The 24,955-nt window shown below is 40.9% G+C and overlaps 1 protein-coding gene across 4 annotated transcripts in view; it reads left to right on the top strand.

Moving 5' to 3' along the window:
• The window catches only part of BCL11A (BCL11 transcription factor A), a 105,518-nt gene that overhangs the window by 27,231 nt on the left and 53,332 nt on the right, over positions 1 to 24,955 (top strand). Inside the window, exon 1 of one of the 4 annotated variants that reach the window (XM_075925527.1) lies at positions 13,580 to 13,736. The exons of the other annotated variants lie outside the window; for them this stretch is intronic. Coding sequence (XP_075781642.1) covers positions 13,619 to 13,736 — 118 coding nt within the window. The 5' untranslated portion in view covers positions 13,580 to 13,618. Of the gene's footprint in view, positions 1 to 13,579; positions 13,737 to 24,955 lie in introns of those variants that run through there. 4 annotated transcript variants of the gene reach the window in all.

Here is a 24,955-nt window from a genome sequence, read left to right as displayed (position 1 = left end):
CTTCTTAACACACTCCTGTCACTAACACGGCAGCGTTAAAGACACTATTGTTTCATAATCCGAGAGGAGGACTATAAAATATCAAATTACACTATCTTCAGGCTAATCTAAATGCACTACAGATTGAAATCAGAGCTCGTTTGTCCCTGATGCAAATTATTAAGTTCTAATTATAAATATCCATTTAATTACTCCATACATTTTTATTCTGCAGACCCTTCTCACCATCTCTATCTGAGATACAGTAGATGCATAGGAGAAAATCTGCAGTAATTAATGTGCATTTCCTAAATAATAAAGAACAAATATGATCCACTTGTTCATGGAAGACATATCCACACACATGTTTTTAACTATCCATGTTATGACTTCAGATACTGAATGGTAATTTAAAAAGAAACTGAAAAGACAAAAATCATAAATTTGAATGTTTTGCAATTGAAAGGGCCTGATCCTGCATAGATTTTGTTTGACAATAATCATTATTATTGTGGTAATCCCACTGACTTCAGTGGAAGTACATATATGAGTAAGGGTTACTCATGTGAGTAAGGTTACAATGTCAGACCCAATATTATACAATAGATAATGCTATATTCCAACATGTGCAACAATGCTCATTTTAGAAGCGCCATATACCACCATGATTATGACTTTTACAATGAAACAAATACAGAGATCCAGTGTCTGCCAGCATTTTGAATTTGTTAGATTTAATATTGAACACTACTCAGCAAGTAACAACTCCTTCACTTGGACAATAACAAGTGGCTGGTTGTTTTTTTTCTCTCCTGTCTTTGCACACCTGTTAACACAACCATTCGGTGTGTTGTCTGTAAACAGTATTCTGCCTTAAGAAAATCTACAATGGAAAGTGCTATGCCTTGCACTGGCCCATCCCTCCCCAAATGCACAATCAACAACCCAATTTGAAACAGAATTCTGTGTTTAAAAAGATCAAATATTTATAATGGGAGCAAAAATTATATAAATACACACATACACACACACAGAGGAACAATGCTTATTTTCTCATAAGATTTTTCTCCACTTGTAACTGGGGACCGCAGCTTAATTTGAGAGAGTTTGATTATACTGAAAGAATGAATTATTGCTACATCTTATTTGCTGGGATTATATTAACAGGCTCAAGATGGGTTCAAGGTCTAATAATATTTTATCTAGCACTTGCTGCCTTTTCCAGGGTCTTCTGGGCTACAGAACATCCTTTGTCCCCCATTGCGCCTCCATACCTCACTCATGCCCTACTTCCTTATGTTCCCTGCTTGCTAACGCCTGTTGAAAATCCATGGGAGTTTTGTCAGTCTGTGGACTGCAGGATCCCGGTCTGAGGACTAGATTGTGCAAATGGTATGTTGTCCATTGTACAGGTTGGTGCCCCAGAAAGAACACAGGAGCATTCTGAAAGGCTGGCACACAAAGGACAGGGAGCCCTTCCCCATTTTCTTTGGGGAGCCTTGTGCCCCAGGGAAGTAGGGAGGAGCAGTAGCTGGACTCTCTTGAATGCAGGGATTGGAATTCTGCCTAGCCCTTAGGCAGGCCAGCCAACTGGGCGTGGAGGCGCCTGATTCTCTTCCCCTCACTGCACAGGCACGTGAATTGCCTGTTAGCATGCTTATCAGGAATGATTCTCATCTATCAATGCAGAGAGCAGGAAAAGACAAGAGCATAAACACAGAAAAAGAATTGTCACCTCTGAGTTACCTTAGTGTAAATCCAGAGTGACTTCACGAAGGGTAGTAGCTACTGTACACCCATGTAAGAGAGAGCCAGATCCCATCCATTATTGTTGTTTATGTATAACAAAGACACATTGGCCTGATCCAATGCCCATTGAAATCAACGGAAAATGGTAAGTGACTTCAGCGGGCATTGGATCAAGCACAGATGGAACTGAAGTCTGTCTCTAAGAATTGTACATACACGTATGCACCCTTCCACCCACTTACATGAGATGAAATTATGGCTCCACTGAAGTCAATGGTGATTTTGCCATTGACCTCTCTAGAGCCAGGATTTCATCCATAGAGTCTATTACCAAGTGCACATTCACTTATGTTTGATAATAATTTATAGTTTATAGAATTTTTTTTTGCACTATCAATATAATTATCAAAGTTGTTTTTTTAAACTGAATATATTCACTCAACTCCTACAGCAAATAATTTTTCTTCTCTTTGGAGCTTTTTTTAACTAGGTCTTTTTTCTTCTTTCTTTTTTTAAAAAAGCGTGTTTTCAGAAATGTCCCCAATTCTCAGGTAACTTTGTCCCTGACAAATTAGAACTGCATTTCCCTTTAACTTTCTCTTACATTTTCAACCAAAAGAAAAGATGTGAAGTGTTGCTAGTAGAAAAGAATCTTAAAACAAAACTAATCAGAACCCTATCTCCTAAATAAAGGCAAAATTCTCTTAGCTTTTCTGAAGGTAATATATATTTTTTGAATGAATTGGAATATCTTTTTTTATCCTTGCCTCACTGTTATTGTGCTGCTTTGCGACATAATGCTTTTTTATTGTGATCCCTTCATAATCCACATATAGAGATAATCGTCTGTTTCAGAATTTTGCATTCTATCATATCTGTTATGAATAAAGTTAAAATACTATACAGACTGGTAGTCAGATAAGGGACAGACTATGCCGTGAACATGTAAATGCTTTATTTCTTTTATAGTATGTGCTGTTATATGAACAGTTCAACATAGATTCAATTCTTGTCTATAGAGAATTTTCTAAATAGGAAGCAAGCCAGAATCTTAGAATTTTATAGCCCAACATTTTCTCACTCTTTTCATTATTTATTTATTTATTTATTTATATATTCATTGTATCATGCAAATGTATCAGCCATTGTACTGTAGAAGTTTTGTAGGGGTGCTTCCGATAGGACAGCCTTGGCGTACTAATGGGGTCAGTTATGTCACAATGTGATATATGGTTTATGTTTACCATGGCATATTTTGTTTGCAAGATAGGCTGTGGGAGCAGAACAGATGATAAATGAAGATACCCTACATTTTCACATTATTTCCTGTGGTCACAAATTTCCAAAACAATAAAGAGCTTCTAATAATGGAGAGAGACATAATTCACTTGAAGTTTTCACATCTATGGCTAAAGTTTATAGTCCATTACTTCAGTGCTTTGCTTAAAGCTCTTATTTGACCCAGATAAATTATTTTAGATTTGGTGTGAAAACCTTGGCAAATATATGAACCTTCATCCAATTATGTAATATCCCTGGCTGCAATATTGGTCTGTGTTTTTTAAAATCACCCCAGCTCCTCATGACATTTGGATGCATCTCATCATTTGAATTCTTAGTAAGAGATAGATATGAAAAATACTTTTTTACTCTTCTAAAATCAACATTGTCTTCATGAAGCAATGCCTTAATTGGAGAGAGAGCTATAGTGAAAATAATAATAGAAAATGTAAATGCCAGCTTTGCCTACCTGTTCTGGATCGTATTTTCTCCTCCATTAAAATATTCCCAAGGATCACACAAACTGCAATTTATTTGACCAAAACCACCCATTCAGCCAATTGTGCCTTATACTGAGGGATGCTATTGCAAATCTGATGGCTGTAATTTAGCCTGTAGCCACAGTAATATGAAAGGTAGAGAGCTAACAGTGCACAGATGAATCAGTGTTCTGTTCTTCATACATGCAGTGAATTTATCCTGGTAGCTCAGTGGCTACTGCACTTGTTGCTGCTGAATAGTAGTATTCCTGTACTCTGCACAGAAGTATGCTTAGCTCTTGTTATTTATTTCTCCTGTGGACCCCTCTTTCTCTCCCCCCGTGCATCTGGTTAAATGGACGACAGCAATTTGTACACAGTTACTTCTTACTTATTTTATCTCCTGAAAGATATTAAGTCCAACAAGCTTTTACCCAGTGAGTCTATAGAGAAAACAGCTAGGCAATTCTTGTTTCAATCTACACGTCTCTCTGGAGCACTAGTTCCAGAGACTGATCAATAGGTTTTATTGTAGACCTCACTGTCTCTAAAAGCGTTGTGACCTTATCCCAGCTAAAAATAGTATTTGCTCTTGCTGCCTACAGAACCTTGACCTGTGAAAACCCATTTGGAACATAACTGACACATCCAGTCAGCTGCATATCGAAGACATACTCTGTGAATGAATACTGTACAAATCTGTCCAGTTACAGGAGAGCACTTTCTTACAGTACTTGAAAGGAAAATACCAACTAGGTGGTTATACACCTTGATAAGAGTGAGATTATTGCAGTGAGGGACAATCCTGCTGTTATGACCTCAAGATGCTTGGGGTGCGTCTACACAGCAGGGTTTAACTCAAAATAAGCTATGTGGATTGAACTGCATCAATTGTGTTTCTTTTTCGAAATAGCTTATTTCGAAATTGGGAGCATCTACACAGCACTTTTTTCGAAATAGAACACTCTTACTCCGACTTCCCTTACTCCTGATACAAAGAGGGCTCGTCTACATTGGCCCCTTTTCCGAAAGGGGCATGTTAATTTCAGAGGTCGTAATAGGGAAATCCGCGGGGGATTTAAATATCCCCCGCGGCATTTAAATAAAAATGTCCGCCGCTTTTTTTTTTTTTCCTACTTTGAAGTAGGAATAAGATCCTCCGGAAAAGGGCGCTTTTTTCTAAAAGCCGGAAAAAAGCGGCGGACATTTTTATTTAAATGCCGCGGGGGATATTTAAATCCCCTGTGGATTTCCCTATTACGACCTCTGAAATTAACATGCCCCTTTCGGAAAAGGGGCCAGTGTAGACGTAGCCTGAGGGTTACAGGAGTCGGAATAAGAAATCCTCCAGCTTGACAGTATTTCGACATTATTTTGAAATAACTGCTGTCTGTGTAGATGCAGAGTAAGTTATTTCAAGATAACACTAGTTATTTTAAAATAATGTTGCTGTGTAGATGTAGCCCTGGGGGCTTGATCAGCGAGCAACCAGCACCCCAGTTTGAAGTAAACGTGAGCCGCGGAGGCACAGCCCCTCTGAACAATCTTCCTCTTTTTTTTTTATGAAGAGATTTACAGCAAGTACATGTTAGTACAATGTCCCAAGCTTCTCTTCTGACAAGACATTTCATTGCATTTGTCATTTATATTGGTTCAGTTGTTGAACTAGAACAGCTTCGGAGAGCACAGTTCTTGAAAGCATTTGACATGTTTTTATTGTACTTCTTAAGATTTAGAAGTACAATAAAAAAAAGTTATCCAAAGTTAAAACCAGCTCATTCCTAATAATCAGCAGATTGATCTTTTTCAGGCACAATAAGTAGCTCTGTGGCACCTTAGAGGCTAACCAAAATATATAGAATCATGAGCTTTCAGGGAGACTGTTCCAAGTCATGTTGAGGTGTGTGGTTGTAAGGGAGGAGTTGAATGTAGATGCTGATAAGGTGGTGTGTTGAAGTAGACTACAGGATGAACCTCTCTAGTCCGGCACTCTCTGGTCTGGCAACATCCATGATCCCGCATGATTTTAGCTAGCTGAATGTCCACACTACTCACAGGTGTGGCCAAGTTTCCCACAGTCCCATAAAGTTTGTTTACAGCCACCAGTCATGGCTCTCAGTGCTCTGTGCTGTTATTTAGCTCTGTGTAACCCCTAAATGTCTTCCACTGTTTACTGGGTTCTTAGAAGTGTTGGTAATGCTGCTAGACAATATTGACCTCCCCTGGTTCAAGAAATTCTCTGGTTCTGGACCAATTAGGTCCTGAGGGTTAGATGAGAGACGTTTAACCTGTAGCATCTTTTGACTACTTTTTGCACGAGGAAAATGTCTAATAGCAAAGAAGATTTTTTAAAAAAAAAAATACAAGTCATCTGCAGAATATCCACCAGAAAAGGATTGTTTGGTATTTTCAGTGCAAATGAACAGACGCAGAAGAAAGATAATTTCTTAAAGGGGAAAAAACCCCACATGAAAGGCAGGCTAGTGAAGGGTTAAGCAACATTCCTAGTAAGGAAGGTCTAGTGCACAGCCTCTGGAAGATGAAAAGGGAAGACAGCTATGATTGCAGAGCTGTAAAAGGTGGCATTTTGTTCTCCTGTTAACAAAAGCCAGGACTATTGTTGCCTCGTAGCTTGAAAGAGAGGTCACTGGTGGCATTAATGCAGCTAATCACATAAGAGACCGGGTGGGCTTGGTCTGTGTGCTGTATCTGCTGCCTAAGAAGCTGAGACTGGCCACACTGATCCATTCCCATACACAGGTTCCTCTTTGGTTACACAAAATGTCCGCTCTTGCTCTCTTAATGCATAGGCTATTATTAGCTAGTGTCACTCAGTTATCTGAGAGTGGCGCTTTTAGCTGCCATCTAAGTGCCTGACACTTGGGTTTACAGCAGATTAAATTAAATTTTAGTAAGGTTTGGCTTTGCTGAAAATAGACAAAAGGAGCAGCTGCTTTGGAAACATAATCTGGCACCAACAAGTACAGGGCGCCATGATGGATATCCCTCTCCTCCGAATGTTTGGAGGTTCTGAATATGCAGGTGACTATTTTTGAGATTACCTGACAGGATACTCTCAGTGGAGGCAGAGAACATGTGCCATTGTCCTGCTCAAACTGCTGTGTTACCTCCCTGTTGATCAAAGAGTTCTGATGGAGAGTTTTTTGGTCAGTGTTTGGAAATGGCTGATTGGCAAAATCAGTGCTATTATAATGCCAACAGGTGGAACCAAACCTTGGACCTCTGGAGCTTAGTGCATGAGCCTCTACAGCTTGATCTAAAAGCCAGATGGTGCTCAGCTAAGGCAGGAGAGCATACTCATTCTTCCTCTCTAAGGTTATGTCTATACTGCAAGTATCTTGCGGAAGAGCACATTCAAATGGAGCGCTCATTTGCATATGCAGCACCCTCATTTGCATTTCCTCTTCCTTTTTGTGCAAAAAAGCGCTGTGTAGTCAGCGCCTTTTTGCGCAAAAAAACCCTTTTGTGCAAGAGCCATTCTTCCTTAAAAAAATGAGGAAGAACGGTTCTTGCGCAAAAGGGGGGTTTTGCGCAAAAAGGCGCCGTCTTCACAGTGCTTTTTTGCGTAAAAACCTCTTTCACAAAAGGGAAAGGAAGAGGAAATGCAAATGAGAGCACTGCATATGCAAATGAGCGCTCCATTTGCATTTGCTCTTCCACAAGAGGCTTGCAGTATAGACTTAGCCTATGTGCCACTACATGGGACAGTACAACACACGCAGACGCAGCCAGCCATTAAGAACATTCTGCTGCTGGACCCAAACTATCAGGAACAATCCACTATTTTATAAATATCTTAAAGAACAGAGGTGATTGCTCAAATAGTTTAGTCCCGCACCACGTGGGTCCTTATAGCTCAGGGGTGGGGAACCTTTTTTGAGTTGAGGACCACTGACCCACAGAAAAATCAGTCAGGGGCTGCACACAAGTGAAAAAACCAAAACAAACCCTCACTGATGTGGCCCCTGACTGCGAAGCAGAAAGACACTCCCCACATTCCCAATGCACACCAGAGCATAGGGGGTCCAGGCTAGTAGCAGTCCAGGCTTTGTGTGCTCCAGCCCATCGGGGAGGCGGCGGGAGGCGGGGGTGGTAGAGTGCCAGCCCAGGTTTCCCTATGCTGGAGGGGAGCCCTGAGCCTGGGGGCTGGGTCCAGGCAAGCTGGGAGTCGGCCTGAGATTCCCCACCCCTGTTATAAATCATCACCAGAACTTCACACTAAGCCCAGAAATGAGCAGGCACTTGGTTCAGAGCGCCGTCCTCTGCTCAGAATGGTTCACTGGATCCAGAGCCGAGCCAGTGGATTTTGCACTGGTTGCTCTTCAAGTGTAGCTCCAACTAAAATGCATTGAAGATGAGATTTTAAAAACATGAATTACTGAGGCAAGGTCCATGTCAGAGAAATAGGGACTCTGGGGCTGCAGGAGATGGAAAAAAAAAAAGACATGAGTGGGGCATTTTACTGCCATCCACTGCTTGGAAGGACATTTTCAGACGTAGATGGTAATCCTGCCTCTATGTTTAAAACAGGATTGACAGGGATCAAAGACACCTTGCAAGATCAAGATACAATGGGAGCTGTTCCAAAACCACTTTCTCAATAACCTTCCTCAAGAGGGAAAAGGTTAGAGACTGGCCAATAACTGGCAAGGCTGTTAATGTCAAGAGATATTTTTCTCTTTAGCAGAATGACACTGTTCCAGGGCAGCTGGCACCTTGCCCTCCTGATTAGGGGGAATCATACCAATGATGGGCCAGAACTTGACATTGTGGACTTCACCAAGCAGGAGTGCAAGGGGCAGCCCAGCAGTGGTGGGACACAGCTTCTGAACACATCCAAAAACTGGGTGAAGCTGCCAGACATACAAATGTTATGTTACCTCTACACAGCTGTACTTGTGAGTGCATGTGGCACCTCTCATAAGGGAAAAAGTGCAGAAGGAAAAAAATCTGCAGCTTTGCTATGTGAAATATTATTAGCACAAGTTCACCCTGGAAGCACACAAAGGGAAATCTTGTCGTATCTGCCCATGGATGTGGTTGTAAAGGCACAGGTCGAGACTGAAAAATAGCAGAGACCATGTCAGAAATGCTGTCTACAGGTGCTCCGTGTCCTGTGACATGCATGCCGTCTCACGTGGAAGGGGGCCATTCAGTACACAAGTGTGTGTCTCAGACACAGAAATCCTACTACACAAGAAGGCAGTGCACTGATTGAGGAAGCATTTTAATTTGTTCCCACTACGGACATAGCCACGAACAAATAATTGCTGCCTAGGGAATCCTTGACTAGTGACCTGGTTTTGAAAGTGGATCTGTTTTGGAATGGTATCATGCAGTATAACTCGCTTCCTCTTGACTCCTCCCCTTTCCACCAAACCACTCCCCCTGTTTTCTGTTAACTGCAGTAGGCACTCGGGCTATATATTGCCTTTCCTTACCTTAGAGAAATAACATTGCTGGCTATGATGTTACACCAATCTATCACAAGACACTCTGCCGACACTTTTAATTTGCTGTATTAAGTGCTGTGCATTTCAGAGGGCTGTATATGAACAATTATTTATAGGTTGTCTGTCGATGGGAAGGAGATATGGTCTTAATGCCAGGAACTGGGCATATCAAGATGTTTGAGCTCTGATTTTTTGATTCAGGCTGTGTTTGGACATAAGAGGAGAGTGACAGCCTCAGGGAGCTAGCTGCAGCTCTTTGTTTAAGGGCTATGCAGTTAGGGAGAGAGGGATCATAACTTTAAGCTGCTGGTGCTGGGAGGGTGAGATCCTGTATGCTGCTAGAGGATTGTGTATAGCAGAACTCCACTCAGCAACACGCTCCCAGCCCTGGCATGCTCCCAGCCTGCTCTGATGTCCTTATATAAGAGGGGTGGTAGAACTGGCATATAAGGCGCCATCAGGGAATTCCTCCTGTGGAGGGAGAATTCTTCACCCAGAAGCTCTGGGCAGATTAAGACACCACAGAGTGGCTTTAAGAGAATCTGTCTGCAGGCTCTGTTCCTGGCTCTTTTACAGATTTCCTGTGTGACCAAGGGAAAGTCGCAAATCAATGAAGTCAGGGTGAAGCTTGCATTTAGCATTTGGCCTTCAGTTTCATGGTTCCTCGGTTTGCTCATCTGTAAAATGGACATAAAGTCGTCTGGGTCAGATTTTTAATAATGGAGCAGCACTTTCACAGGCTTAGATGAAAGATACCTTAATGAATCATTACTGTGAGCTGATGCACCCCCATACCTTCATTGCCAATAGAAGTTTAACACAAGCATAGAAGAGGAAAATATTCATCACACAATTTTTAATCACCTAGACAAAACAAAACAAACAAAAAGTTGGTTAACTTTATTTGAAAAACCTGTGCCGTGATAGCATTTTGTGGCTCTGAAAGATGGAATGAGATTTTTCAAAAGAGCTCAGTCTTGGCCTAACTCCGCTGCCACAGAATCAACAGTAAAACTCCAATGCTGAGTGCTGTTGAGAATAGCAACCTAGATATCTGTTTATTTGCTTTGCTTTCAGAAGCATAGATGCCTTGAATGTTTAAAAAGCATCCCAAACCCCTGATTTATGACACTGGGGATCTAGAATTTACCCTAGTCACTAGTACGTCAATATGCAAACAAGCCAGTTTATATGTCCAAATACTGTCTTCATAATTCACACCTTGTATCTGGTGGAAAAAATGAAGCAAATCCTTAAATTAGCAAAACAAATAAGAGAATTTTAAAAGGGTTAAAAATGGAGAGTATGGTCAGTCCTTGGAATTTTATTATTTTCATAACTATGTGTTTTTGACAGTGCAGTAGAAATCATTTTGTTACTCATTTGTTGAAGAACTTAGTAATTTTTAGAATAGTCGTTATAATGTGACATAAAGACTTAGGATCAGACTCATCATACTGTTGCTCAGATTGAGTAGGTTCAATCTCAGCAATGCTAGTAGTCCCGTTTATTTCAGAGGGGCTACTCACAGAGTAATAGATGACTCAATGTGAGTAATGATATGAGAATAATACTTATTCACCTGAGTAGAACTATTGGCTTTAATAGGACTATTTTGGTGTGTAATTGCTTATCCATATAAGTAAAGGTTACACAATTTGGGCATTACAGCAAATGGTTTATTAAAAACAAACATTGTTGATAGCGCGAGTTATTTCCTTACAAGAGAGTGACGGATGTGCAATGCAAAGGAGTCAGAAAAACTGAGACAGTATGGCTATGAATTATGGTGTTTCAAAATGTATTCCATTGATTTGGCCCTGCTTTGCCTTTCCTGGATTAAGCAGTATTAACAGAAAAAAACCCTTACCATTGTCCGAATCAGTTGAACAAAGTAATTGACTATCAATATCAGGAACTACTGCAAAACTTTGCAGAGAACAAGTTAGAACATACTTTAACAAAATCTTACAACAAAGCTACTCAAACACACCCTTGAGTCTAGTGAAATGGAAATTGAACTTTCGAAATGAAAGACTTTTATGCTTTGTGTACATTTTTGTATCTACTCGAAGTGATTCAATACCACACATGATGTGACTTTAAGTTAGTGAAAGAATCTGCAAACAAACCCTTGCCCAAATGAGCACTGAGGTGGGTAGTTTATAGTCCTATGTGACAAGCTGACTAAAGTCTTTACAAGTCAGAAAGGATTCAAGTGATTCTCATTTAACTTTCTTGTCCAGTTTTTTTTTTTTTTTTTTTTTTAATTTGGAGTGATTTAGTGGCACCTCAGCCATCTTTCAGTCAGTATTTTCTTCACATGTAAGAAACAAAGAGAGAAGACCTTGTCCTCTGCTGTGTGAGCACAATGATCTTTCCATAAGCAGCTCCACACCCACTTCTACCTACAGGTTAGAGACACATTTTTGGCACGGTGCAGTGTAAACGTTCCAACATGTTTCTAATCTGCAGCTCTCACGGCTTTAAAGTTTGATGTTGTGGCTTTAGCTGCATGAACATATTTCAAGGCATAACACCCATGTGGTGCAAAACACTGTAACATTCATTAACTATGTTGATGCTAGTTTGCCACATGTTCGTTTCATATGTTCTTTTATAATCCTTATTATTTCCCCCCTTTTTGGCTATTATTCACGCTGCTTTTTTGTAGACACCTTACACAGTAGCAGTAATTTTCTTGTGATATTGCTGTATTCTTATTCTTCATTGGTAATAACTCCCCATTGGCTTCACTGGGATTATAAATTCTGCTTTTGGTTCTTCCTCTTCCAGGGCACGTCTTCACAACAGGGCTAAGGTTGAAATAAGTGACGCAACTTGAGCTATATTAATTGCATAACTAAAGTCGAAATAGCTTATTTTGGCTTTTGGTGCTGTCTACACAGAAGGAAGTCTGAGAAAGAGCACTCTTCCTCCAACTTCCCTTGCTCTTCGGAAAATGAGGGTTACAGGAATCAGAGTAAGAAGTCCTTCAGCCTGCCATTGTTTTGACGTTATGTCAAAATAACTGCTTGTAGTGTAGACGTGGACTATGTTATTTTGGAATAACGTAATTTATTCCAAAATAACACTACTGTGTAGATGTAGCCCTAGTGGGCATGTATTTAAATGATGCAGGGTTTGATCCAAAATCCATTAAAGTCGATGAAAGTCTTTCCATTGACTTCATTAGGTTTTGGATTAGGCCCTAAATTACAAATCTGCCCCTCATCCACTTAATTGAGATATGTAACTTGCATTTTGTCAATTTTTAAAATTCTTATCTGGATGTCATAATCTCATCCCATTATTGAAAAGTTTCATTTTAGCATCTCTAGGTGTTGTTATGCTGCCAGTGATACTGGTACCACTCCACTAAATTCGTTGGAGATGTTCAGACATGGGGAGTCATAATTCTGGCTCCACCAGTGACTGTATATTTAATTTAAATAGATTTTCTTATAAAGGAAGAAAAAAACCCCAACAACTCACAGCTCAGAGCTGTGAGCAGAGTGAGATTGATTAACCTTCTTTTGCAATGTGAAGATCTAGCATTTATTCTTGGTCTTTTCCCTCCCCCGGGGCTGTGCAAGGGTTAGAACATTTTAGACTTTCCCCAAAGTATCAGCATTAGGAGCACCATTACAAAGACTAGATGAATGACCAAAATGTAGGGGCAGAATTAATTAGCTAGTTAGAAAGCTACAACAACAAGTCATTTGCTAAGAATAATTAAGATTTGCGATTGGAAGCCAGTTCATCTTCTGATCCATGTCAATGAAGTTTATAAATCAGGATAACAAAAAGTGAGGCTGTAGTAGGCCGACATGACATCAAGGGGGCATTTAGATCCAAAATGTAACACTGCCTTGAAAAATCAGACTGGCAATGTAAAATGTTGCTCAAATAAAGATGATAGCCGAGTTGCTCATTAGTTAGCGGACCCTATTCTGCTCTTGTTTTTATCAGTGTAACCTTGTATCAGATGCTAGGGTTATACACCCTTTGCTGATATTCTAAAAAACAAAGATGTGTAATCAGTATAGGTCGGATGTGCTGAATGTAGCCGTGCAATTTGACTACCCGTATAAGCGGACTTGGGTAGTATATTGGATCCTTCATCATGAACCAAATGCATTTAAGCACATCCTTTCTGTGTACCAGGGTGAAGGAGTGTAATAATGAAGAGAATGTAGGTTGCTATGAAAAGTATTAAAGCATTGGCAAGTGTTTCAGTTTGTCCCTACAGAAGAGTGAATGATCACAAGCTTAGCATTAGGATGTATGTAGCTCCTGCCTCGTTGATACGTAGGAATAGTCACCATTTTACTGCTTTTCTGGAGAACCAAGAAAATGTCAGTATACTACACAGTTGTCAGACAAGTCTGCAGGATCCAGCAGCTATAACAAAGCAAACTTTTTAAATGGCACAACATTAAAATGGATCACATTTAGAATGTCTCTTGACAGTTTTGCTGCTTCCTTGTCTCTTCTTCTGCTCTAAAGTAGTGAGACTGAATGGATGACGACACAGGCACGACCGTGATAAGACATGTGAGATCATGGCCAGGGCTGTATCACAGGCATAACGATGGAGCACTACCTCAGGTGAGGCATTGATTCAGTCACACGCGCGTGTGTTGGAGAACGAACATGGCACTGGGAGATGAGCGGCTCCCTGGAAGCCCTTCTCCCTGCAGGAGCTGCTCGGCACACTTCCCTGCTCATCACCTTCCAAGCAGCAACTCTACCAGCTGGCGAAGCAATGCCGGTGAGCCCCATGCAGAGGGTAACTAGCTGTGTGGTGGGGCCTTGAGGGTAGGAAATAACGGAGGTGCCATCAAGGCAAATACAGAGGTGGAGAAGAGGTTTGGGGAGGGGAAGGGAAGGAAAGCTGTGATGATAATAATTCTGCTGCATAAACCATAGATTGTAGCATCATACGGGTTTGCTTAGGCTGGGATTCAGAGGTGTGATGGTAAGGGCTGTTAATAGATACCAACCTGATTCCTTCTAAAGTAGGCAAAGTAGGGAAGCCAAGACTTTCACTAAGCCAGCTAACTTGAGGTACATCTTGTCTACACCAGCCTTATGGAGCATGGTGGGAAAGATGTTCAGACAGTGCACCTATACATCCTACTTAAGAAGACAGACTGTGAAAAGTCAATGTTTAGAAGAGAGCGTAAGGGTCTTCCTTGCAGTGGCTCAGATTGATGTGTCATTAGGTTAATTTTCCTCCTTGTTTTCTTGGTCTGAATCCTTTGATATCTGAGCAGGGAAATCCTCATTTTCCTTTATCAGGAAACTCCACTTCCTCTTACCTTACACGCCTTTGAAAAAAAGCTTACCCCATTCTCTTGCGGCTCCTTCTTTCAAATGTGTTTGGATTTGGAAGCATCTGTACATTCAGGATTTGCTTTCTCCTGTCATCCTAGTCAGTTGATAAGACAAGACCCAAGGATGTGATGAAGTGACTCACTTCAAATAAACCCCCCACAACTATGGAGTCTTACTGGGACTTACATTTCCTCTGACATGAGTTACCTGCCGTGAGAGGCTAAGCCAACACTTTCTCCTTAAACTGGGAGCTTTGGGGGTGCACTGGTGGATTCCAACAAAAATGTGCCTATTGCCAATATGTGAGCACATGGTAAGAAATGCGTGTTTCATTTTCCAGTCGTTGTTGGGGAGTTGACACGTGGGTCAGACCACTTGTCTACTGGGATACAGGATAGGGGGGAAGCCACTGGCAAGGAGCCAAGCTGAGGAGTAAAAAGCTTTAGGGAACAGTCAGGTCAAGGAGGAAGGCAAAGTCAGGGCTCAAGGCTGTGGGAACAACCCAGGTTACAAACAGGAGCAAGTAGAAGGGGGTTAGCATGGCAGCTGTAGAGTTTGCCATCCCGTATGCCACTGGCTGTCTCTCCCTACTGCTTCTGGAGACAATAGCTTCACCCAATCGAAGCAAGTTTGTGACCAGTTTAGATAAACAAGTTACTAATGATGGGTTGGCTCACCTGCAGATCAGTTCTGTATGCTCATGCAGGGTATGTCCTCTCTGTACTTACTGTGCCCTTGCCAGGGAACAAGCCTCCTGAATCTAGTCCCTTTAAATCACTCACACTGTGAGGCAGAGCACTTCTGTGCCATAGGGTTGATGGGAATTTGTTCTGTTGGTCGAGTTTTCATTTTCTTTATGGAAAATCTTCTGGCTGGAAGAAACAACCTACAGACATAGGCGCACGTACAAAACTGGGCTGGCATATAGCAAAAGTGTATTACTCCTTAAATGGTGTGAGGAGTGGATTAACAAGACAGCAAAAAGTTGGGGTTGAATATCCCTTATCTGCCATTGGTTATGCCTCTTCCTACTGGTAACTGGCATGTAGCTCCTGAAAGAAGGACTAGGGAGGTAATATTTAGTTAATAATTACATTAGATAAAGTTTGCTTCTCAACCTGGCTGCAATGTACTGTAGTAATGTCTGCTCACTCTCTTCCTTTGGGATGACACTCAATTGCAAAGATGAAAAGATGGAATGATTCTACATGGACCAGGCTATAACATGCTTCAAGTGGTGTAAAATCTCTGCAGAACCCGATCAGTTAGCTCTGGAGATCAGAGCTTCTGCTCTTTTCCCTTTCTGTAGAAGATGGGAAGATTGCACTGGTCCTTTTTTGAACTGGTTCTACTCACAAAGGACTTGTTTTCTCTTTGACATGACTATTTTTTATTCCTGATGTAATTCCCTTGATTTTAGTCAAATTACTCCTGATTTGCATCCATATAAAGGAGTAGAGAATTAGGTCCAACGCAATTTTTAAAAGATGAAAACACGAGTGACTTTGTGAGACATGAATTTGTGGGCCAGCTGCACATGTTGCAGTAAATATTCAGGGCGGCATCAGATTTTAGTTGTACAAAGTCCAGTAAAGTCAACAGGAGATGTACAACTAAAATGCAGAGTAACACTTCTGGTGTAAATCAGCTGGGCTTCAGTGGAATTATTCACACCCGCTGAGGCTCTGCCCTACAAATTCATCTCTTTGGTTAGATGGGAACAGCTATTGAATTTTCTGATTTGTGCTGTTAAAAGTGTCATGTACTTTGGATTTTTGTCACTCACTCATTTATTGCTGTCCTCCTCCTGCCCCTATTATGCACACAGGGCCAAGAAAAAAATTAATGATACTTTCCCAGTAATGTCTTACACTACTTCACATGCTACTTCTATGCTTCTGCATTTCCTACTTATTACGGCTTGGGAAATAGCTTGACGGAGAGAAGATTGTGTACATGAAATGGAGCAACATGTAGAGAAATGGTTGTCACGAATAGTGCAGTTTATGTAGACTGCAACTCTTCAAGCTTTCAATTTCAACCCAGATTAAAGTGCTGTTACCTTAAAATAACTAAAAGAGAACTGTTGGAATTGCAGCAAAATATTAACACTCTGAAACACATTAACTGGTAACCATTAGCACTTTATGTCTGCATGAATAATATCTTTAAGCATTTTATAGGTAACAGAACAGAGGAGAGGTACAGAAAATGGCATTGGTTTTCAAACTGGCTTGTGCTTTTAATTCACATTCCTTGCTGGCATCAGTTATCACAAAAAAGAGTGAAAAAGCGAGACAGACGCACATCCAGAGGAGAGTATTGAACAGGAGTGGTTCATGGGATTACATTAGTTTGCCATTGGTTTTCATATGCTGTGCTTCAAGTGTCTGCCATGTATCTCGTTCCGAAAAAGATGTTGATGACATACATGTTGCACAGCAGGATGTGAACGTGGCATATGTAAGTGTGTAGCTCATGGGAAAATCAAATGAGAGCATGAGAAGGGGGGAGAGTTCTTGATGATAAATCGTGGATCTATCAAAATACTGAGATCAACTGTGGTTTCCACTGATGCTTCACTAGTTACCATTTTGCTGAACACTGATAATTAGAGGCAAGAGGCAATGTGAAGGATAAATATCTTGCTGGGGTCAGTGTTAACCTCTTGTCTAACCCTCTAGTGTTTATTTTCACAAACATGCCTTTATTTCTTCAAATGGTACATATTGCAGAAATGACATGACTGCATTCAGCCAGAATTGATTGGCTAGTGCTGTAATGTCATGTTTAGCTATACTGCCTTTCAGAGCTAATCCCACCTTTTGGATTATTGATTTACTCGAAGGTTTTGTAGCCAACGCAGGGCACATGTAGGCAAGCTGGGAAAGATGAGTATTTAAGGACACGCCCAAACTTCCCATAAAGCAGTGTTCACATAAAGCACTGTACGAAGAACAAATATTCCCCTTGCATATTAGTCAGTGTCCTGGAGAAATGGAGACAGAGCCATGGTACGTATGTCTGTGCTGCAGTTAGACAACCAAGGCTCTTGTCGGAGCCCAAACCTCTACAGTGCAATTAAACAGTCTCTTAGTTCAAGTCAGCTGGTTTGGGCCAGCCACAGGGTTTGAATTGCTGTGTAGACATCCCAGGAGTGCTCACCCTATGTGGGAACTCGCATGGGTCCTTTACCATTTGATGTGGAGGTTAGTGTTGTTACTGAATTCAGAAGTGAAAAACAGAGTGGTAACAGAGTACAAGGAGGTTTAAATGGCGTCCTCCTTGTTTAAACATCTTCTGAATCTCCATGCATCTGATGAAGTGGTTTTCACCCACAAAAGCTTATGCTCAAATAAATCTTTTAGTCTTTAAGGTGACACAGGACTCATCATTATCTTCTAAATACTTACTTAACTTTTCAGATAGAAACACCTGTCTGTCTTCTCTTTTTCCTTGCTTTTTTGAGAAACAATAGACATACCTAGGGTAAAAAAGAGACATGCTAAATAATAAAGAAGCCTGTGTTTTACCTCAACTGCAACTCACACTTGTAACTAAAACTGATAAATGAAGCCTCATGTATTTGTAAATCCCATTCTAATTGCAGGGCTCGACAAATCCCGTGGCGAGTAGATTTCAGCCGGTTGTCCCGTTCACCGGCGGTGCGCGCATGCGCAGTGTGGGTATGGCGAGTGGATTTTGCCACGGTTTGTTGAGCCCTGCTAATTGCTATACATTGATAAGGTATTTTTGTTCTTAGAAACGTTTATTGTTCCTGGAACAATTCTTTGATATTGTGTGCTTTGGGTACTGTATGGAGTTCCTGGTATAGAAAACAAATGAAGTAGATGAGATTGGGTATGGACCCTTTCTCCTAGGCTACGTCTACACTGTGGAGCTATTTTGTGGGATACCGGAATTATCCCAAAATAGCTATTCCGTATCTTTAAAGCAACCCATTATTTTGAAATAGATTTAGAAATAACAGGCACGCTATTCTGGCATCCCTGTAACCCTCTTTCCATGAGGATTAAAAGACGTTTCGGAATAGCGCCTTTATTTTGAAATTTGGCACTGTGTAGACAGTGCCAAATTTAGAAATAAGCTATGTAAAATTACCTCAAAATAAGCTATGCAATTTGCATAGTGCAAATTGCATAGCTTATTTCAAGAAAAGAGTGAAGTGTAGACGCACCCTTGCTAGAGGCCAGTGGTTTGAATCCAGACTAACAGGGTGGTGACAGAATATTATCCCCTTCTAATAACGACTTTTGGATACTGTAGCCTAAGGAAAATGAGATGCTGCTTAGAATCCAGTTCTAGTGAATAGATGTCCATATTCCAGCAGGCATTGCTTCATAGGAGACATTCCCTCTTGCTCAGGACTCAGCCATGCTCATGGGACAATAGAGAAGTTTGTATTTCTGCAGCCCTGTTCAGTGGATAGATTAAGGGATTTGGTCTCCAGGGCTGTCAATCTGGCATTTTTCAACAATAAATTGATAAATAAATTTGTATTAAAAGGCTGCAGTGAAAAGACTGAGGAAGCCTGTGAAAAGACTGTTTTAGCATATCAGATTAATACATGCCCTTTAGTGACCGAGGATGCTGCTTTTCTTTTGTTTCTTTTGAGTCTTAAAAATACTCGACATCTACCATAAATTAGAGAAAATCCTTTCAGATTCATTAATGGCCTTGAGGACAGTCCATGCACAGCTAATTGGGTAAGGTTGAACGTGAAGTCATGTGTCAAAAAAGGCCATGAGAAAATGCAAAAGACTAGGAATGGCTCCCTAACCACTTGGACTTTATAGTTTTTGTGTGCAGCAGGAAGACTGGACATAGTCTTTTCTCTCTATTTTCCTTTGGGCATCATAAAATGCCCAAAGAAGTTACATATGAGCGTCAGCATGCCATTGCTGTGAAAATAAAGGTCCTCTTGAAATGTGTGCTTTTACTGGCTGTTACATAACCTTACTGTTGCATTCCTTTAAAAAATGTGTGTTATGGACGTTTGTCTCACAGCAACTGGCAACCCTTCTTGTTTGTGTAAATGTCAGATTCTATGTAGTTATTGACTGCACTGCTGGGTCTACGTGTCTCACCACTGTAGAGAAGTTGGCCTGGGGTGGTGTACTGTGTAATGAAGCCTCTCTTCAAACTCCTCATGCCGATCAGGCCTTTTTCTGCATTCTAAGACTGCATAGATGAACATGAGTTTCCTCCTATTTTTTATTTATATAACTTTTTGGTAGACAGCCCTCAGGCAATCATCATTTTGGGTTTTGTTCTTCAGGTTACATAGCTGTTGCTCAACTACTTTTGTTTGTGAAATAAAGGGCATCAAATACCTAACATGAGAGAATTTCAGACTTATTGTGATTTCTTTCTGTATGTGTGTGCATCTGTTCTGATCAGTTAGAAGCGTTACCAGATGCGAACAAACATGGATGATCATATGAGTTGAAAGCTTTAGAAATCTTGGGGTGTGTATGAAATATTCTTTCTTTCTTTCTTTCTTTCTTTCTTTCTTTCTTTCTTTCTTTCTTTCTTTCTTTCTTTCTTTCTTTCTTTCTTTCTTTCTTTCTTTCTTTCTTTCTTTCTTATCCATTGTAATTATCCCATAGTATGCTGTCATGGGAGCACTGGATTAGTGTGAAAAACATGTCCTGTGTAGTGCCCTAACTTTTAACAGCCTGTTTATTTTCCCTACCCCTTGTTTGGTGAGATTAAGAAGACATTTTCACAAGTTTCATAATGGGCTAAATCTGACAAGGCAGTAGCAGAGTTTTTATCTGGGTAGCCAGAGGTCTTCATATAGCCCTGCAGAATAGATATGTTCTGTTGCAAAACCATGCTATTGAAAGAGCTGCAAATTATTATTATTATTATTATTATTATTATTACTGCTAACTCTCACGTGGCTTTAAATACAAGGAAAGGCAAAAGCACTTCATTGGATTTTAACTATTTTGCTCTAATGTAAGCAGCTTTCATCAACATAAACACTGCAGTCATGTAGGTTTCTGTAAACTTTTGTACACTTAACGAAAAAGGGGATTTTTTTCTTTTCTTTCATCTCTTCTTTCTTTTTATCCATTATTTTGCATTCTGTTGTGCTCCATGAGCATTTAATTCCTGCCCTTCTGTCTGTTGAGATATTATGTTTTTTTAATACTGCTTGTTTATGACTAAGGTCAAAGACAGTATTTCAGAACAAAAATTAGAGTTAGTTCATAATTGAGTACATATGTATGTTACTGTTTATTTTTATAGTTTGCTAATTTATTTTTAAACAGCTCGGTTGAGCCAACATGTTTATAGCTCCGTTTATCACATGTCTTGCCAGTCGTAATGTTAAAAGGCACATGCTTTTCAATACTACAGAACCCAAGTTAAATGAGATAATACCATCAGGTAGCAATTTAATTACATTAATTGAATGTTTAGGCTGAAATGTAGTTTTGCAAAGGCTATAATGAGATACATTTATAAGTGTTCATGTATAAATCTTGGCATTCAAATTGTTATTTGAATCTGCTGACAGAAAAATGGAAATATATCAAGTGTTTCTGAAGGAGAAATGGGGGCATTCTTTCATCAGTGCTAAACGCTATCTTGGCAATTTAGTGGGTGCCTAGCAAGGCCATCAGTATACCTTGGTCATTAGTACTCTGAATAACAATAACATAATACATGGAGAGAGCGAGATGTATGAAGTTGCCAGTATATTATTCCAGGGGAATGTGGTTACTGCAGGGCAGCATATGCCCCTTAGTTTTAAAGCAAAGGTTATTACACTCCAGATAGCCTAGACAACAGTGTCTTGGGTTCGGGCCAAAGGTATGAAGAACAAAGTCTCGTAATAATTTCATTGTTGCCTTGTGTTCCTCATATGCCTGTTGGTCTGTTGCCTTGTCTAATGCTTAGATTGTAAGTGGTTTGAGGCAAACAGTCTCTTTATGGTTTGTGCAGTGTCTCACAGAGGGGCCTGATCACCAGGTGACAGCTCCCATATAAGTAATAAATAATAACATCAAAGAAGCAAAATATTCCATTACAAGAGGTTCCAATAAAAACAACAACAATCCCAACATTTTGCCCACTGAAGTTTGGTGTATTAGAGTCTAAAATACCAAGGCTGTGAAACTCATTAGGAACAGTTTCACTGTCAAGGATTTAGGACTCAATCCAAAGCCCACTGAACTTGATTAGGTTCCTTACTGAACAATGCATTGTCTGCTGATGCCATCTTACTTCCCCTGCTGCCCATAACAATTGTAATCCCACCCAGGCTTTGGTGCTGCAGCCATTTTTACAAAGGATTCAAGTAGGTCTGGCAGGCTACTTGGAGTTTACTTGTGTACAAATATTGTTCAGGTTGTTTTTGGTGACTGTTTTTTTTTGGAGGGGGAGGAGGTGGAGTTGCTGCCCTAGCTGTTGTTGCTAACTTCTTAACTGGGAATCCTGAATCATTTCATGCAGAATTATGTGTGGCCTTTAGAGTTAAGCAGTCACATAGCCTGACCTCATGCACTCTGGGCACAAAGAGTCAGCCTACACCCACCGCCTATGTGAAGAGACTGTTTGTACAGGCTAGGTGCAGCTTAGGGAGCAAAACAACCACCTGTATGGAGTGTTGATGGAAAGATAAGGGGTGGAGTGAGTGTGTGAGCTGGCACTGCACAGAAGGGCAGAAAGTTTCACATTAGCTGATGGGGATAAAATGTTTGTCCAGCTGAAACCAATCCCTCTTGCTTCTGTACCTGATGAGTGATTCCCCATGCTGACAGCTGCTTCTCTGGATTTCACCTGTGAGCCCTAACAAAGCGCTGTATTCCTTCTGGTTGGTATTATCCGTGCAATGCATCTGGGGACCTGCAGTGTAGGTGGAAAGGAAACTTTGAAGACGTGCTATATGCTTTTGCAGGGTGTGTGTGTTTGTGTGTGTGTGAGACCGTGTGGAGTGTAAGAGGCTTGGGGGCTGTGAGCCAACTGCTAAAGATGTAGAATTAATCCTTCGTGTAAATGTCTTAAAATAATGTATTATCTGAAGAGAAAGGAAAAATGCTTCAGTGTGAAATACAGTGCCCAAGAATTACAGCAATGAAGTGAGTTAGGAAGGAACTGAAGAAACTGTTCTTTTTATGTTGTTTGGTTTTGCTATTACACACAGTTGTACCATAGCTTCTGGATACACTGAATTCCAAGCAAAATATTAACAAAAAGGGGAGGCGGAATAATCTTCAACCAAGGCCGAACATCTATTGAAAGCAGGGCTGCATTATTTGTATTTTATTTTAAGACCTGGAGAACTGAGTGCGACAGTTTAGTTTTCAAAGAAAATATTAATATAAATAAAAGAAGCGGGAGGTCATAGGTTGATTGTTATCACAGCACAAAGCTAGATAAGAGTAAGCAGAGGGAAGTTGCAGCTCATTTAACATTCTTGTGTCCCGATTGGTGCCCTGCGCTTCTTTGTAACCAGATACGGGGAAGGATGGAGTAGTAATTTAGAAAGGAAAAGGAGGGCCACAGGGAACCTTAGGAGATTACGTATTTGCACTCTGTTCCTCCATTCATCTTTGTATTTGCATGCCGCTCTTCCATTCATCTTTCCAGAAAACAGGATTGTTTTCTTTAGGAAGGAGCCATTTAGAATTAGGACTGGGCATTGTCTCTCACCAGAATGATATTTCTCTGGGCACCTCTCTTGTATCCTGGGAATCCTGAGAGTCAAATCTAGGCTGAAAAGAGCTCCTACTCTGTGGCACAATTGCATCTGATGTTGAATAACACCTTTAAGGTCTTTCTGAATACATGATTAAAAGCCCAACAACAATCAAGCCCTGTGCCTCCTGCAGGTAGGTTGGAATATAGGCTCTTTGAAAGGAGCTCCCTACCAGTTCTTGTGCTCTGGAAGCACAAACAAGGAGAAACTTGTGATGCTTGGGAAGTTTCCATTCCATTGCTGAGACTAAACACCCTTTATATATTTCCATTTGAAAGAGGATTACAGAGGATGTTTCTTTTATTGGGGTGTCTCAAATAATCAAATGATCGTCACCTTCTCTTCCAAACCAAGTCATAAGCTTTCCAGGGCAAATCATGATAGCTGCTACTCCTGAATCCTGTGCATCCAATGGAGGTCCTGAGCTATAGTGGCAGCACTGCGATCTGTTGTAGGAGCAAGATATGAGAATCCTTCTTGAGAGGATCTGTGCCATCTCTGTGCCCCAAAGCACAACTTCAGAGGGACTCCCATGCCTTAGTATCTGGGTAGGACAGCGGTTACTATACAGCCACTCCCAGAGTTACAAACAAGTTACAGACGAATACTTGGTCCTTAACTCGAAGTGTTCGTAACTCAGATCCCATAGAGTTACATGGCGACCGCGCTGTTCGTAAGCGTAGATCGCTGTTCGTAACTCGGATCCGCATTTACGACCGCTTTGGTCGTAAGTGCGGACGGTCGTAAGTGAAGGTGGTCGTAACTTGGGGAGTGGCTGTACATTACATATTCATCATCCCCATCCTGCTGGGGGCAGCAGTGAGAACTGTTAGTGATGTGAGGCTACAGTAGTTGGCCATGGAGTTTTCCCTTAGGCCAGGTCTATACTGCAGCCTTTGTCAGCAGAAACAATGCAAATGAAGCGCTCATTAGCATTTGTCATGCTGTCATTTGCATATTCTCTGCCGATGCTTTTTGCGGAATTGATTTTTGCACAAAAACAAGCAGTGTAGACAGGACCATTTTGCGCAAAACCTTCCTTTTGCGCAAGATCCCTTATGCCTCAAAAAAGGAGGTATACAGGATCTTGCACTAATGGGGGGTTTTGCACAAAATGGCCCTGACTGCACTGCTTGTTTTTGTGCAAAAATCTCTTCCGCAAAAAGCGTCGGCAGAGAATATGCAATTGACAGCATGACAAATGCTAATGAGCGCTTCATTTGCATTGTCTCTGCTGACAAAAGGCTGCAGTGTAGACGTAGCCTAAGTGTTTATTCAGGAGTCGGGATTTGACCCCATGGCCCTGTATACACTTGGAATGACAGCAGTACCGTGAAAACCCCTCCTGTAACGAAGGAAGTTTGAACCAGTGGACCCTATCCCAGTGTCAAGCAGAGGCAAGTGTTACTGGTACAAATTGTGGCTTACCATGTCTACATGGGGAGTTTGCACTGGTGCTACACCCATGGCTGGACTCAGGGCTAACTCCAAGTGTAGAAAAGGCTCATAAGAACACATGGGATGTCACATTCCTTGTTACCATGAGCAGCAGGGGTTAGCCAGTACAGAAGGAATGCAATCAGTATGTTTGAGAGCTGGGAAAGTTGTCAGTGTCTCTAGCTCCGTTTGTTGTTGGACAGTGGGTGTCAAACTTTGGAAGTCTGCTGTTCGTATTTTGGTGCTACAGTGCTGTTAATTTAGCCATGTGAATTGTGTTTTCTCTCTCCTGTGCCTTAGGGATTGTCTACACTTGAAATTTAATGTGGATTAAAGTGATTTTAAAATACGATAGCTGTTGCTGACCAACTTCATGTTTGGATGCTCTTATTCCAGAAAACAAGAGTGCTTTATTGCGGTTTAGCTCCCTGCATTAAGCTAAGTAGGAGCCAGGCACACTTGTTCCAGAATACATGGTGAGG

The sequence above is a fragment of the Pelodiscus sinensis genome, chromosome 3 (genome assembly GCF_049634645.1).
Source record: "Pelodiscus sinensis isolate JC-2024 chromosome 3, ASM4963464v1, whole genome shotgun sequence".
Taxonomy (NCBI): Eukaryota; Metazoa; Chordata; order Testudines; family Trionychidae; genus Pelodiscus; species Pelodiscus sinensis.
This window is presented reverse-complemented; position numbering and strand designations above follow the sequence as displayed.